The 14593-nt window shown below is 36.5% G+C and overlaps 2 protein-coding genes across 5 annotated transcripts; one reads left to right on the top strand and one right to left on the bottom strand.

Annotated features, from left to right (window-relative positions):
- Nucleotides 1–436: 436 nt before the first annotated feature.
- Nucleotides 437–11916, top strand: LOC124630271 (phosphoribosylformylglycinamidine synthase). Of its 4 annotated transcripts, none has more exons than XM_047164070.1 (25): nt 437–569; nt 781–915; nt 1320–1724; nt 2495–2808; nt 2892–3028; nt 3119–3231; nt 3309–3562; nt 3683–3814; nt 3897–4025; nt 4111–4239; nt 4354–4428; nt 4514–4705; nt 4821–4994; nt 5442–5590; nt 6301–6504; nt 7007–7202; nt 7594–7723; nt 7996–8111; nt 8388–8656; nt 8759–8891; nt 8988–9089; nt 9747–9893; nt 9977–10193; nt 10373–10608; nt 11036–11916. In XM_047164070.1, exons 3-25 carry the CDS (start codon nt 1447–1449, stop codon nt 11224–11226), a joined length of 4017 nt encoding a protein of 1338 aa, XP_047020026.1. In that variant the 5' UTR covers nt 437–569; nt 781–915; nt 1320–1446; the 3' UTR covers nt 11227–11916. The 4 variants fall into 4 exon arrangements, with proteins under 4 accessions (XP_047020026.1, XP_047020027.1, XP_047020028.1 ...); XM_047164071.1 differs by having other exon boundaries at nt 469–569; nt 769–915; XM_047164072.1 differs by lacking the exon at nt 437–569 and having other exon boundaries at nt 669–911.
- On the bottom strand, nt 11258–13300 carry LOC124630272. The gene is made up of 2 exons (XM_047164073.1): nt 12831–13300; nt 11258–12349 (listed from the first exon to the last, which is right to left on the bottom strand). The coding sequence occupies exons 1-2, from the start codon at nt 13141–13143 to the stop codon at nt 11997–11999; spliced, it is 666 nt and encodes a 221-aa protein (XP_047020029.1). The 5' UTR covers nt 13144–13300; the 3' UTR covers nt 11258–11996.
- Nucleotides 13301–14593: the final 1293 nt, after the last annotated feature.

The following is a 14593-nucleotide window of genomic DNA, read 5'->3' as shown; positions in this document are numbered from 1 at the left end:
AATTTATTCGCCTATTATATCTTTTTTTAAAGTGTCTAATATTTTCCTCATACTTTTCTCTAATTAATATTGCATAAATAATTTTATATTAACAAACAAAATCGATTATAGTGTAGTGCCATCTGTTGGTAATTTAAGGTATCTTTTAGATAGTAAATAGTTTCCGGGCCAAATAAAAGGTGGCGACTCTTCGTTTACTTAGCTGTCAAAATGTACGGAGTGTCCTCCCCCTGCAAAACACGTATGTTTTGGTGGCATGGCGCAATTTTTCAAAATCAAATTGTTTTTCATATTTTAAACGTTAATTAAGATTTTTCTCCTATGCCTAACTTTTATACCTATGTACAGTAATCAGAACCTCATTTTGAAGTTTGTTTAAGTGCTTCATTATTGTTAAAGTAACAAGTTTTCACTAGTAAACTTGATTCAATCAACTCGAACTCTTAGCCTTCTTTTTATTTTTTTAGTGTTTGTTGTGATTCGTTCCCGACTATTCAATAATTGCAAAATACAGATTTTTGTTTTATTTCTTCCTTCCAGAATTGAAATTTAGCATAAAATATGAGAAGGTAAATAAAAGCTGTCGAATACAAAGTACGTAGGTACTTTTGTTATTGTATTTTGTAAATGAGATTCAATTGTCTTGGAGTTTGATGCAATCCAATCGCGTATTTTCGATTCGAGTATACAAAAGTTGAAAAGATGTTATTAACGTTTGAATGAGCTCAATACATATAAATTAATTTCATGCTTGATTGAACTGAATAGCTTTTTCCCCAGCCGACAACCAGTCGGCATTCGGCAGCAGTAAGTGCGTGACTCTGGTGACCACGTGTTACTCGTAATTTGTTTGCCGATAATACACTATCGAGCGGAAAGTTTGAAGATCGTCATTAATATCCAGTTTCAATGTAGGTATGTATTCTATGAAATAATAGTAGGTATTTTTTAGTCACGATGACATTCTCTGAAACAAAATTATCGAGTGTAACAACTCTTCTAAGCCTACGGATCTTTAATTTTATAGGTATGAAGGTCATTTATATAAAAATTGACTTCTGTAATACCTAAAACCCAAGAATAGTAGATAGTTCTTTTTTGGTAAAATCACAAACAAACAAATGATGAAAACCTTCAGTAGGTAGGTAATTAGTGAGTTTGTTGTTTACTTTAAACCTCAAAATTTGTTATGAATTATAGTTACTATTTAGTTCAATCAATTACAAATTAGTTCTACCAAAAAAAGTACAGTGTTACTCATATTGGTATTGGTAAGCTGAATTGCATAAGCTAAAGTTGTTTGTCTTTATTTGTTACAGATAACATTGGAATTGATAACAATTGAACTCTGACATTGATGTAAGATATTTACTACCATCATCTACGAACTTTATTCTTCAATCATTCTGAATTTGGATACTGTTCTGTTTAAACATAGAGTTCAATATGTGTATTATAAGGTTCTTCTGTTCTGAAGCATTTAGTGCACATAAGACCAAGGAGATCCTTGAGAAGTTGCAACAAGTTGATGCAGATATAGTTGAGTTGTCCACTGAACTTTGTTACCATGTGGAGCTCAGGGAAGGCTGTGACTATCTCAACATCAATCAAATTAAAGTTTTGAAGTGGCTCCTCAGCTCTCCCCTTCAGCCACAAGCATTGAGAAATGAAACTGTATACAAAGATGTGAAAGGAAGCCAAACAATAATAGAGATTGGACCAAGGTATGTGCTTGAAATTATGCATATAATTTTTTTCATTTTTAACCGTTTTCCCAAAAAGGAGGAGTATGTACATCGATTACTCCGAGGTTTATAGACCGATTTACATGATTCTTTTTTTGTTCGACGCGGAATAGCTGCCAGTTGGTCCCATATTCATCAGGTCAGGATCTGATGATGGAAACCCTGAGAAATCGAGGGCAACCTTCGAAAGTTGTAGGCATACATAGGGTAAAAACTTGACACTCAGGTGTATGCCTGCAAGCACAATTTAACAGTGAAGGTTTGGAGCTGGCCAGATGATGGAGACCAGAGAGGGTTGAGGGAACTCGACAACTGAATATGTAAACTACCTCGTGTTCGTGCTTATATTATTTGTATTGACGAGACCTTTGCAACAGTGAAGGTTTGGAGCTGACCTGATGATGGAGACCAGAGAAGGTCGAGAGAACTTGACAACTGAATATGTAAAATACCTCATATTTGGGCTTATATTCTTTGTATTGATGAGAACTTTCCACTTATATGGATAGTAACAACTATTCGTATGACTGAAAAGCTGTAAATAAAAAACATTTTTACAAAAAAATTAAACCGACTTCCAAAAACACTAAAAAGTAAAAAAGAAAACTAATTTTAGGTGCATCTGCCTAGAAGTCGGTGGCAAAATTAACTTAGTAACATCCATTAGACACTGACTGATTTGTAAAAAAGTTTTTTTGGACTTACAATTAATTACTTTAAATATAAAATAAGAGAAATTTCATTTGTAGGTTCAATTTCTCAACGGCAGACTCAAGTAACTCCGTTCAGATATGCGAGAGCGTTGGCTTACATGATGTTATACGCTTGGAAGTTTCAACTAGATACCTTATCACATTTGGAAGGCCTAAGAATGTTTCTGAAAAGTTACATGAAGCCTTGGCTGCACCATTACATGATAGGATGACCCAATGTGTTTACACAAAAGAAAATTTACCAAGGGTTAGTTTCAATGAAGGATTACCTAAGGATTTAGAGCCTTGGTTTGTAGTGCCCCTTCTGAAAGAAGGTAGACCAGCAATGGAAAAAGTCAATAAGAAATTGGGTTAGTACAAGGAGTTTTTATCTTTGAAATTTTGTTGATTATGAGTAAGAAATGTATTATTTTTAATTAATTATCTTTTATAGGGCTGGCTTTTGATTCCTGGGACATGGATTTCTACATGGACATGTTTGTTAATAAATTGAAGCGTGACCCTACCAGTGTAGAGTTATTTGACCTTGCCCAGAGTAATAGTGAACATTCACGTCATTGGTTCTTTAAGGTAAATTGTATTGATTGAAATCTCTTATCATTTATGAATATATAATAAATGCTGATGCCTATATTATTCTAATATGTTGTTTCTTTACAGGGAAAATTAGTGTTAGATGGCAAAGAGATAAATGAATCTCTAATTGATATGGTAGCTTCAACGCAGAAGACATCAAATGATAATAATGTTATCAAGTTTGGGGATAACAGCAGGTTTGTTATCAATCTAGTTTGAATGTCTTATATAAAATTCTTTAATGAATGCAATTTAAATTGTTCCTTAATTTCAGTGCCATCAAAGGTTTTAAACATTCAAAACTGCGGCCAACCAATGTCAGGGATCCATCTCAGGTTGTTAAAGAGGAAACAGAATCAGACATAATATTCACTGCGGAGACTCATAACATGCCGACAGCTGTGGCTCCATTCAGTGGGGCAACTACAGGCACTGGCGGACGTATCAGGGATGTTCAGGGTGTGGGACGTGGTGGGCACACAGTTGCTGGCACTGCGGGATACAGTGTTGGCAATCTGCATATACCTGGTAATTATACCTTTGAAAATGGACATAAGATGGAATATGACCTAAACTATGTACTCTTTACTAAGCTTGCAAGAGGGCACATTATATATGCTAGCTAAAATATGAAATATTGTTTTATAGGTTATGAATTGCCTTGGGAAGAGAAGGGTTGGGAGTACCCTAACAATTTTGCAAGCCCCCTACAAATTATTATTGACGCCAGCAATGGTGCATCGGACTATGGTAACAAGTTTGGAGAACCGCTGATTTCAGGCAAGTTTTAAAACAAACTGATTAATATACTAAGATATGTAATAATTATTAGATTTACTCTACCATGTTATTTTTATTGCAGGTTTTGTTCAATCATATGGTTTGAAGAATGGCGATAATGTAAGAGAGGAGTTTGTTAAACCGATCATGTTCAGTGGGGGTATTGGATACATGCCACACAATATGATTAAGAAGAATAAACCAGAAAAAGGTTTGATGCATTTTAAATTTTAAATAAAGAATACACTTGCAGCTTGTATCAACAAAACTTGTTATAAATTAATGGTACCTTGTAGGAATGATGTTGGTGAAGGTGGGCGGTCCAGTGTATCGCATTGGTGTGGGAGGCGGCGCCGCTTCCTCTGTTGCCGTTCAGGGAGGAGATGCCAGAGATCACGCTCTAGATTTTGGAGCAGTACAGAGAGGTGAATGCAAAACTGTAAAGCTACTATGTTTAAACGACTTCCAAAACGAAGGAGGTTCTTAATCGTCTCGTTGAGTATTGTAATTTCCATGACTTAGCAAAAGCTATATTGCAGGTGATGCGGAAATGGGTAACCGTCTCAACAGAGTTGTTCGAGGATGTTTGGAGGCAGATATCAATCCTGTTGAATGTAAGTAAAATTGAGATGAAAAAGGCTTTAAAAATAAAACAGTAGTGAATGTAACAGACTTAACGTTTTTTTATTTGTTTTACAGCGATTCACGACCAAGGTGCAGGCGGTAATGGTAATGTGCTGAAAGAATTGGTGGAGCCAGAAGGGGCAGTCGTATATACTAAGGAGTTTCAGTTAGGAGACCCGACTATCACGACCTTAGAGCTTTGGGGTGCTGAGTACCAAGAGAACGATGCTTTACTTTGTTCCAAGGAAAATAGGCCTGTCCTTGAAGGTATGAAAAAAAATAACACATAATAATTTTAATATAATGTAAATCTTTTAATCATTTCCAAAAATATTGTTATATAATATAATTTAATTTATCAAATACTTATTTATTTTTGCAGATATTTGTCGTCGTGAAAGATGCCCGGTGTCGTTCGTTGGTGAGGTTACGGGAGATGGATACATGAGTCTAGTAGAAGATGCTTACACCAACAAATATTTGAATAGAAATGAGAGACTCAAGCCTGAGACCCAGTCTAAGATGCCGTATGATCTTCATTTAGAAGCTGTTTTGGGTAAGCAGTTAGACTTGTACAATATTTAAGTGTGCCTAGTATAAATTATTTTAGATTTAGTATGTAATAGTATTTCGAGTTTTTTTATTATTATGACGTATTATAATCAATAGGTAGGTATGTCATCATATCATGCTTGGCTGTTTGTGTAAGGAGACAATATTCACTATACACATTTATTACGCATGAGGTCACCATAATCTTATTTCACTTTTGCGTCATAAATATCATAATACTATATTTACATCTGTTTCTATAGAAATATGAAAAACATTAAACGTAAAGATCGCGCTAATTTAAAATGGTTCGATAGCGATTGATAAGAGCAAAATTGAGAAGATATGTACGTCAAATAATAAGTAAACATGTGTTTCTACATTAGTATCTATGTGTTAATGACCTTGTATGTTAATAAAGTAAGTAATACCTATCGTACTTTTGTTCTAGGTAATATGCCACGAAAAACATTTGATTTGGTCACGGAGAAGAGAACTAAGCTGCCATTGTCTTTGCCACAAAATGTTACTGTACATGATGCTTTGAACAGGGTCTTGAGACTGGTGAATGTTGCTAGCAAGAGATACTTGACCAATAAGGTGGGTATCAATTTGTTGGAAGTGTGTGTAGGTAGCAATTTAAAGGCTATCAGTTTTCTGAGTGCAACTGAAAACTGATAACTTATAATCATACACCTTACCTCCTGTATTCTATAATGTGAAACAAACTTTTGCCGACCTCTTTACTACACTAATATTTTATAATGAGGTTTATTTTTAGTCTTGAAGTCGTAGTGGCCTAGTGGGTAAAGGACCAACCTCTCAAGTATGAGGGCGCGGGGTCGATCCCAGGTCAGGCAAGTACCAATGCAACTTTTCTATGTTTGTATGTACTTTCTAAGTATATCTTAGACACCAATGACTGTGTTTTTGATGGCACGTTAAACTGTAGGTCTCGGCTGTCATTGAACATCCTTGGCAGTCGTTACAGGTAGTCAGAAGCCAGTAAGTCTGACACCAGTCTAACCAAGGGGTATCGGGTTGCCCGGGTAACTGGGTTGAGGAGGTCAGATAGGCAGTCGCTTCTTGTAAAGCACTGGTACTCAGCTGAATCCAGTTAGACTGGAAGTCGACCCCAACATGATTGGGAAAAAAGCTCGGAGGATGATGTTTATTTTTATCACTTTTATCAGTATCACTTAAAAAAAAAACAAGAAGTTTTTATTCACTGACCTTTGAATTACCTTCAATGTATTTTGTTTTGATGTCATTGAAGATTATTATTTTTATATCTAACTTTTGTTTCCCAGGTGGACCGTTGCGTCACAGGTTTAATAGCTCAGCAGCAGTGCGTAGGACCACTACACACACCCCTGGCCGATTGTGCAATCATTGCACTCTCGTACTACGACCTCGTTGGATCGGCCACTTCCATCGGTACTCAGAACATTAAGGGACTGTTGGACCCCGCGGCGGGAGCTCGCATGTCTTTGGGAGAAGCTCTTACCAATTTAGTGAGTATTTTTTATAATATACTAAGTTTTGAAATAAAATTGATTTGGATCTGTGTAAGTGCTAGAATCTAGGTCGTAGGAGGATTGATCTCGAATAGTTTAGAACTTTGCAGTTATGGTGACATACCATGTAATGGTAATACCTACTTCAGTTGACCCCAAGAAAGAAGTACATTCATAATAGGAGCCGAATCACTTTCCTATACGATGTATCTCTCCCCGATAACCGATACTTGTCAAATAATGAATGCTGCCCATTTTCCTGATGGCCCATAACCCATTTGATTTTTTTATGCTTTTTGGACACGTGAATGCCAACTTTTTTTTATTGATGGCAAAAATCATCAAATGACCCCCCCTCCCCTCCCATGACTGTCAGACTTATACTGACTAAAACTCCATCGTCTTCCTTCGTAGGCCTTTTATGTACCAGGGCCGCGGTAACTCTTTCGAACAATTCCGCAGCGCAGTTGAATGCCAACCTAAATTGAACTTTACCCAGGTGTTCGCCGGCATCAGCGAGCTGGAAGACGTGAAGTGCTCGGGCAACTGGATGTGGGCGGGCAAGACGGGCGCGGAGGGCGGAGCCCTAGTGCTCGCGTGCCGCGCCGTGTGCGACGCTATGGCGAGAGTCGGCGTCGCCGTAGACGGCGGGAAGGACTCCTTGTCTATGTGTGCTCAAGTCGCCGGGGAGAAAGGTGTGTAATTACTGACTTTTTTGGTTCAGATTCAGACGTTCTTATGAGGGATATGTTTGATGTAAAAGGATAAAATCTAGAGCGAATTTTCATTTCAGTCGGTACAGCCAATTTTAAATGAATCAATAATACACGGTGGTGGATATATCGTAGCAGACACTGGGCATGTGACAACCCTAATTTACTTGTGACGTCACTTTTATTTCTTCTTTAGTACTCGCTTATGTATTCCCCCTATATACTGCCTTGTATACTCTCTAAATACTTAATGCACTCTCCTTATGTACTTTGTATCCTCTTAGAAGTACATGAGTATTTTTAACCATTTTAGAGGAACTTTTTTTAAGGGTACTTTTCTTACAGAAATTAACAATACTTGGTTTTCTTACAGTGAAGTCGCCGGGAACTTTAGTGGTTTCAACGTATGCGCCGTGCCCAGACATCACGGTTAAAATTGAGCCTGCTCTATTGCAAGAAGGATCGGCTCTAGTTTACGTACCTGTCAGTCCTGGAAAGTACAGGTTTGTAAAACTGTAATTTATTCTTTGCTGACTAAGATTTTGTTAAATGTCAGTAGATTCAAGTAGTAACGAACGTCAAAATCGAATACCCAAAACATTTTTTTTATATATTTTCAGTGCTATACTCTATTTTTGGACGGAATCGAACATTTTGATAGATATTCAGCAGCATTTTACCGAATTTATGAACCGTTCTTCATAAGCTACAATAAATTTCTGAATGTTTCGAATAAACTATATTACTGTATTACTAACTAATGGTAATGTTCCAGACTTGGCGGATCAGCGCTGGCTCAATGCTACAAGCAGCTCGGTGACAACCCGCCAGATCTTGACGACCCTGCAGTTCTCAAGGCCATGTTCAAAGTAACTCAGAAACTATTGAAGGGTGAGTGCACTTGAGTTCCTGACAAATAATTATGCTTTTCTTAAGTTAGCCATTCTTTTGTTTTGACAACTGTGACGTCACTGGTATCCAACTTCGAACAAGCAAACTCCTTACCTACTCGACGAGACTCGCTTCTACGTGTTTGGTGGTTTTATTCCCATATAAATAATTGTTATTTACTTGTAAATCTTTTTTTTTCGGGACCCGTACGGCAACGAACATCCTTTAATTTTCCTCAATTATATATTATGTTCTTATCAAAATTGTCTATTTTAGAGGGCAAATTGCTATCTGGACACGACGTGAGCGAGGGAGGTTTTGTAACCACAGCCTTAGAGATGGGTATCGGTGGCATTCGCGGTATGAACCTCGACATTCAAGTAGAACAGAACGTGTCAGACATTCAAGCGCTTTTCAACGAGGAGTTGGGAATAATTGTTGAAGTAACACGTGATAATGTATTGTATGTCCTCAACGAATACAAGAAGAATGGAGTGAATGCTAAACAAATCGGCACCTCTGGACACTATGGAATGAATTCTGAGGTTTGTTATTTTCATTAACATATTATCAACAACCTTCGTTATACACAAATTAAAAAAGAAATTGAATCTTTGCAGCAGTAATTAATAGATGTTTTTTTCCAGGTGACCATAAAGGTGAACGGCAAAAAGGTTCTAGATACAAAACTGATTGACATGTACAGAATGTGGGAAGAAACAAGTTACCAATTGGAATGCTTGCAAGCCAACAGCGATTGTGTTCGTCAGGAATGGCAAGGTAATTTCATATATTATTGTATGACGCCATTTTCATATAAACATATGGAAGATAAAATAAAGGTTTTTTTATTACATTTGTGGTAACTTTTTTCAGGACTTGGTAAGAGGAAGGGCGTGACCTACAATGTCACTTTCGATCCATCAGCGGCGGTTGTGAAGACAAAACCAATTAGAGTAGCTGTTCTTCGTGAAGAAGGTAGGCCAATACATATATTATGTATAACATAATGAAATCACCAGATTTTTATAAGAACCATAATAAAATCTATTTTTAGGGTTCCGTAGCCAAAATGGCAAAAACGGAACCCTTATAGTTTCGTCATGTCCGTCTGTCCGTCTGTCCGTCTGTCCGTCTGTCACAGCCGATTTACTCGGAAACTATAAGTACTACAGTGATGAAATTTGATGGGAATATGTGTTGTATGAACCGCTACAAAAATATGACACTAAATAGTAAAAAAAAGAATTGGGGGTGGGGCCCCCCATACATGTAACTGAGGGATGAAATTTTTTTTTTCGATGTGACATACCCGTGTGGGGTATCAATGGAAAGGTCTTTTAAAATGATATAAAGTTTTCTAAAAAACATTTTTCTTAAAGTGAACGGTTTTTGAGATATCAGCTCTCAAAGTCGTAAAAAGTATGTCCTCCCCCCTCTATTTTTATAACTACGGGGTATAAAATTCTAAAAAAAATAGAGGTGATGCATGCTAATTAACTCTTTCAACGATTTTTGGTTTGATCAAAGTATCTCTTATAGTTTTTGAGATAGGTTGATTTAACTGTAATTTACGGAACCCTTCGTGCACGAGTCCGACTCGCACTTGGCCGGTTTTTTGTTTTTTTTTTTTAGGCACAAATGGTGACAGGGAAATGATTGCATCGCTAATGATGGCAAACTTTGATGTCTTCGACGTGACAATGAGTGATTTACAAAACAAGAAAATCACTTTGGACGCGTTCCAAGGCTTGGTGTTCCCCGGTGGTTTCAGTTATGCTGGTAAATTTTCATATACCAATGAGGTTTTATATAAATAAATGCATAGTTATCATTGAATTTAAAAAAATATGTGTTTTTTGCAGATACATTGGGTTCAGCAAAGGGATGGGCAGCAGGCATTTTGTTTTCAGACTCTCTTAGCTCACAGTTCTCTCACTTCAAGAACAGAAATGACACATTTTCGTTGGGTGTGTGCAATGGATGTCAGCTCATGGCCCTTCTAGGCTGGGTAGACCCAGAAACCACAGCTAAGAGTGCTAACAAAACTCAAGTATTCCTCGACCATAATGCTTCAGAAAGGTAAGAAAATATTTTGTCTTAGTTTCGTGCACAGGCATGCATCGCCGACATATTATTTTGTGCTGTTTTCATTTGAGTATTATTTAGCCTTGTATACAAAGAGTCTCAAATGATAACCTTCCAGGGTACTGTAATGTTAATTAGCTGTTTTATTAATAAGTTTTTTTTCTCGTTCATAGATTTGAATGCCGCTGGTCAGCTGTAAAGATAACGGAGAATAACTCAGATGTATGGTTCCGTGGTATGGGCGGCAGTGTACTGGGAGTGTGGGTGGCTCACGGCGAGGGACGCTTCACCGTCGCCGAGCCGCGCTTGCTCGACAAACTACAGGACAATGGACAAGTGGCCATGCAGTATGTCGACGATAGTGGTGAACCAACTGAGGAATACCCCATGAATCCTAATGGAAGCCCAGGTATGTAGTAATCAACTGAAATCAGATTATGAAGTGTAGCTTATACTAGCTTTCAGCCCGCGGTTTGACCAGCGTCCCGAAATAACATTCTTCCCGTAGCCGGATGGTGACAAAAACTATCCTATGTCCTTCTCCCGACTTTAAGCTATCTCCCCTCTAATTTTTAGCGTAGACTTTCTTTTATATACATTTGTAGATAGATATTTTTTAATTTTGTTGTAATTTTATTTGGTCAAATTAGATATATTACATAACACCTACGTTTTACACACTGCGTTCTGGACGTTTTGCATGAAGCGGTGTAAAGCTGCACTCAATTAGTGACTAGCGTAACCATTATAAATTCACTGCTTCCCGATATGTACAAACATTTCGGTTTTGTTTACTAACGTCGGCTATAACTTCAGTTTATTATCGTATCCGACAGTGGGTATAGCAGGAGTCCGTTCTCGCGACGGTCGTCACATCGCCATGATGCCGCACCCCGAGCGCTGCGTGCTTCGCTGGCAGTGCAGCGTGACCGCGGCCGCTCCTGCAGGTGCCGCTAACCCCACCAGCCAAGCCTCACCCTGGTCTAGACTCTTCCAGAACGCATACTCTTGGGCTTCACACCAGTAAAATTTGAAAAAAAAAAAAACTAAACTAAACCTTCGTTTTAGTAATTAGAATTTATTAAATAAATTAAGATACAGCTGCCAATCAAATTAAGTACTTTGTCCCTCTAAAGTTGGCCACTAATACTGCACTGTAGTCAGTTTGTCTGGACAAAAACTACTGTGCTAACGCAAGGCATCAAATGCTGAATTCAGAGGGGACAAGACATTTGGAAATCAAATTTTAAAAAAGTAATTGAGAGGAAAGTTGTTTATAGTTAAATGAAAGGATAGAAAATTGAGAGAATGAAATAAATAAGGTGCAGAGTAGTTGTTCATCACAAGGTGCAGAATTGAATTGAATATTGTTTTATATTCATTGTTACTAATTAAGAGTATTTTTTATCAATTTACAGAGAATTACAATCTTATTGTGCTCGAATATTGTTAATGTACCTAGTTTTATAAGCTTGAATTAAAATGTATAACTGTCTTCCAATTTTACATTCCATGAATTTATTGCACATTGTATAAGAAACCTATTTGGAAAGTCTATTGCTTCTTATAAAAAAATCTTATACATTTCAAAGGTTTAATTATTGTTAAGGTTTACAACAGATCTAAATATTTTTATATTTTAAAGTGATATAATATGTACAATAAAGGAAGTATTTTATATACTATGTTTTGAACATTAAATTGTTTAATGAAATAATATGAGTTTTATTTTTAAATCACAATACATTTTGATCCTTATGTCTAAAACTTAAAGAATAAAACAACTAATTAACAATGTCAAATATTCATTGCCATAATTTCTTGTATAGATCTAACAAGATCTTTCCTGCGTGTCTTCTCTAAAGCATCACACAGAACAAAAAACCATCTCTGTGGATCTGCTTTGTATTCATATGCTTCCATGATTTTTGTAGCTTTTATAGCTAATGTTTTATTCTGGAAATCTATGTCATCAATAACACATTCACGAATCTTCAGGTTCCTGGCAAGGTCACGCCAGAAACTGCCGATCTCTTCAATGATAGTTTCGAAAATTCTCTGTTTCTTCCTTTTACTTAGATTAGAAGTCAATGGACTGCTGGTGATAAAACTGTCTTCTGGCTCCTTTTTCTGATTTTGTGTTGAAGCAGCTGCAATAAAAACAAAGGCTCATATAGTTTCTTCTATAAGTAGATTAAATATTTGGAAGATCTCAACTAGAAACAAGGACTACTCAAAATTATAGACAGCAAAACATCCCTTCTGTAGAATGGATGTCCCATTCCTCAAAGTGGTATTAGTCATTCCTTTCATTAAAAGCTGTCAAGAGGCAGTAGGTCAACCGTACAAGGAAAAATATTTTATATAGGCATTGATATCAAGTTTGCATTTGCTTTGTCAGACTAGACTTGCATTGCACTTTATTTTCTAATACAATTTATGAGTACTAAAGGTACTTTGTATAGTACTGTGTATTTTAACAGGTTATAGAATTCAGCCGGGATCTTTGATTTTATGTTGTTGTTGCCAATATGTTGTTCTAAATGATGTTGACATGAAAGGTTTAACTGTGTCTATATCCGCAAAACTGTGGATGAGGTGTAGTAAAAAATCAAAAAGTTAGGTACTCACTGTAATAATTCCCATACTCCCTTGGAACATGACAGCGTTCATAGTCCGTTATTCTTTGCATTACATCCTGAGAATTAGGGAGTCTCAAAGCTATGTTTTTTAAGCATTCTACATTATCTTCAGATAGTAGGTCACGAATTTCTAAAACCCTCAACAGGTGTCCGATGCTGGTGATTTGTTCAAATCTTCTCACAGAATTGATACTATCTCTGAAAAACTCTTTCAAGGAACTCAATATTTCACTATGTCTTTCGTTTGTCCCCACTGAGAATATTATGTATTGCTTTAGTTGAGAGTATTCTGATAGAGTCATGTTAGTCTTATAACACAGATCGTAGTCTTGAGAAAAACACGCAATACCACTACAATTATAACTAATTCGTATCGGGAAATAAATTAAAGTATATCGAATCGATCGAAGTTCTACTACTAAAGTTTGTTGACGACGTATTCGTAATATTGTAGATTTTGACATTGACAGTAACATTCCAATGCACTTGAGGCAAATGTGAAATTTTAATGAGAACTCAAACATATAGTCAACAGAATGTACGTGTGCAAAGCTTAGGTGGATTATGTAAAAACAAAATTAATAAAATATAGTTTAATAATCCTTTTGTTTTCTATAGACGTAGCACATTAACTTATAGAGATTTTAATCTAGACTCCTAAATGTAATTTGCTGCGTAAAAAGTATCGTGGCAACAGTTTTTGACATTTTATTTACGAAAGGGGATTTACCTTAAATTACGTAGTAACTTATACGGAATTGTGTCGTGTTGTATTACGTATACCTACGTAATAATATGGTACACCTACCTAGATCTATAACATCAGTTGATACTTGCTTTCTTCGAAGGTAGCAGATATGAAAAAGGGTTGTCATCAAAGAGTTTTAATTAATAAATAGCTGGAACTTAGGTAATAGGTGTAGAAAATGTCTTTCTTTTCTTATTCTTAGATGTCATAAAAGCCAAAAACTAGAGCATGTAAATAAATAAATGAAAAAAATATATATTTAATAAATGAAACAAAATGAAGAGATTTCTTGTAGAAGTAGTATCTATTGGGTTGTTTCTAACCACTTTTTACAAGAATAGAAATGCCTAGTTATCAAAAAAATTGCTTCGTTTTGAAATAAAATAGTCTCCCTACCTTCAACTATTTTTGTATCAACAAATAAATAAGCAGAAAATAGAGCAGAGCTATATTGGAAAAGTCCCGAATATAGACAATAGAATCCACCGGGTGAGTACCTAAGGGTGCGTCCACATCTGGCGAATGTGCCGCGAATGTGCAGCTCGCGAGCCGTTTGCGACCTGGGGCCCGATTCTCCTAATTTTACTTAAGCAACATACGATTCACGTTCGACTCGATTCGACTGATATCCAATCCCGACTCGATTACGATTGAAACGTATGTGGCATTCCGCTATTTTTTCTTTGAAATAAACGTTTTTATCCTTTTCTGTCATTCAATAATGAATCATTTTGTCTGCAAATGATTTACGATTGCAAAATGATTGTACAGCAAACTACCGTATTGACCAAAATCACCAAAATAGCAGACCAATCGCACACCAATCAAATGTCAATCGAATACGATTGGTCTTTTATTAGTAGCAGAATGCCTGATATGGTTAAAACTGCTATTGCGATCATATTGCGATTAGATTTCTATTCGATTTTGACATTAGTAACTTAGGAGAATCGGGCCCCTGCCCGCGAGCTGTGCGCGTGCATTTTTGTTCGTGCGCCGCTTCT

This window comes from Helicoverpa zea, chromosome 5 (assembly GCF_022581195.2).
Source record: "Helicoverpa zea isolate HzStark_Cry1AcR chromosome 5, ilHelZeax1.1, whole genome shotgun sequence".
Taxonomy (NCBI): domain Eukaryota; kingdom Metazoa; phylum Arthropoda; class Insecta; order Lepidoptera; family Noctuidae; genus Helicoverpa; species Helicoverpa zea.
The sequence above is the reverse complement of the archived record's forward strand: the minus strand, read 5'-3'. Positions and strand labels throughout refer to the sequence as shown.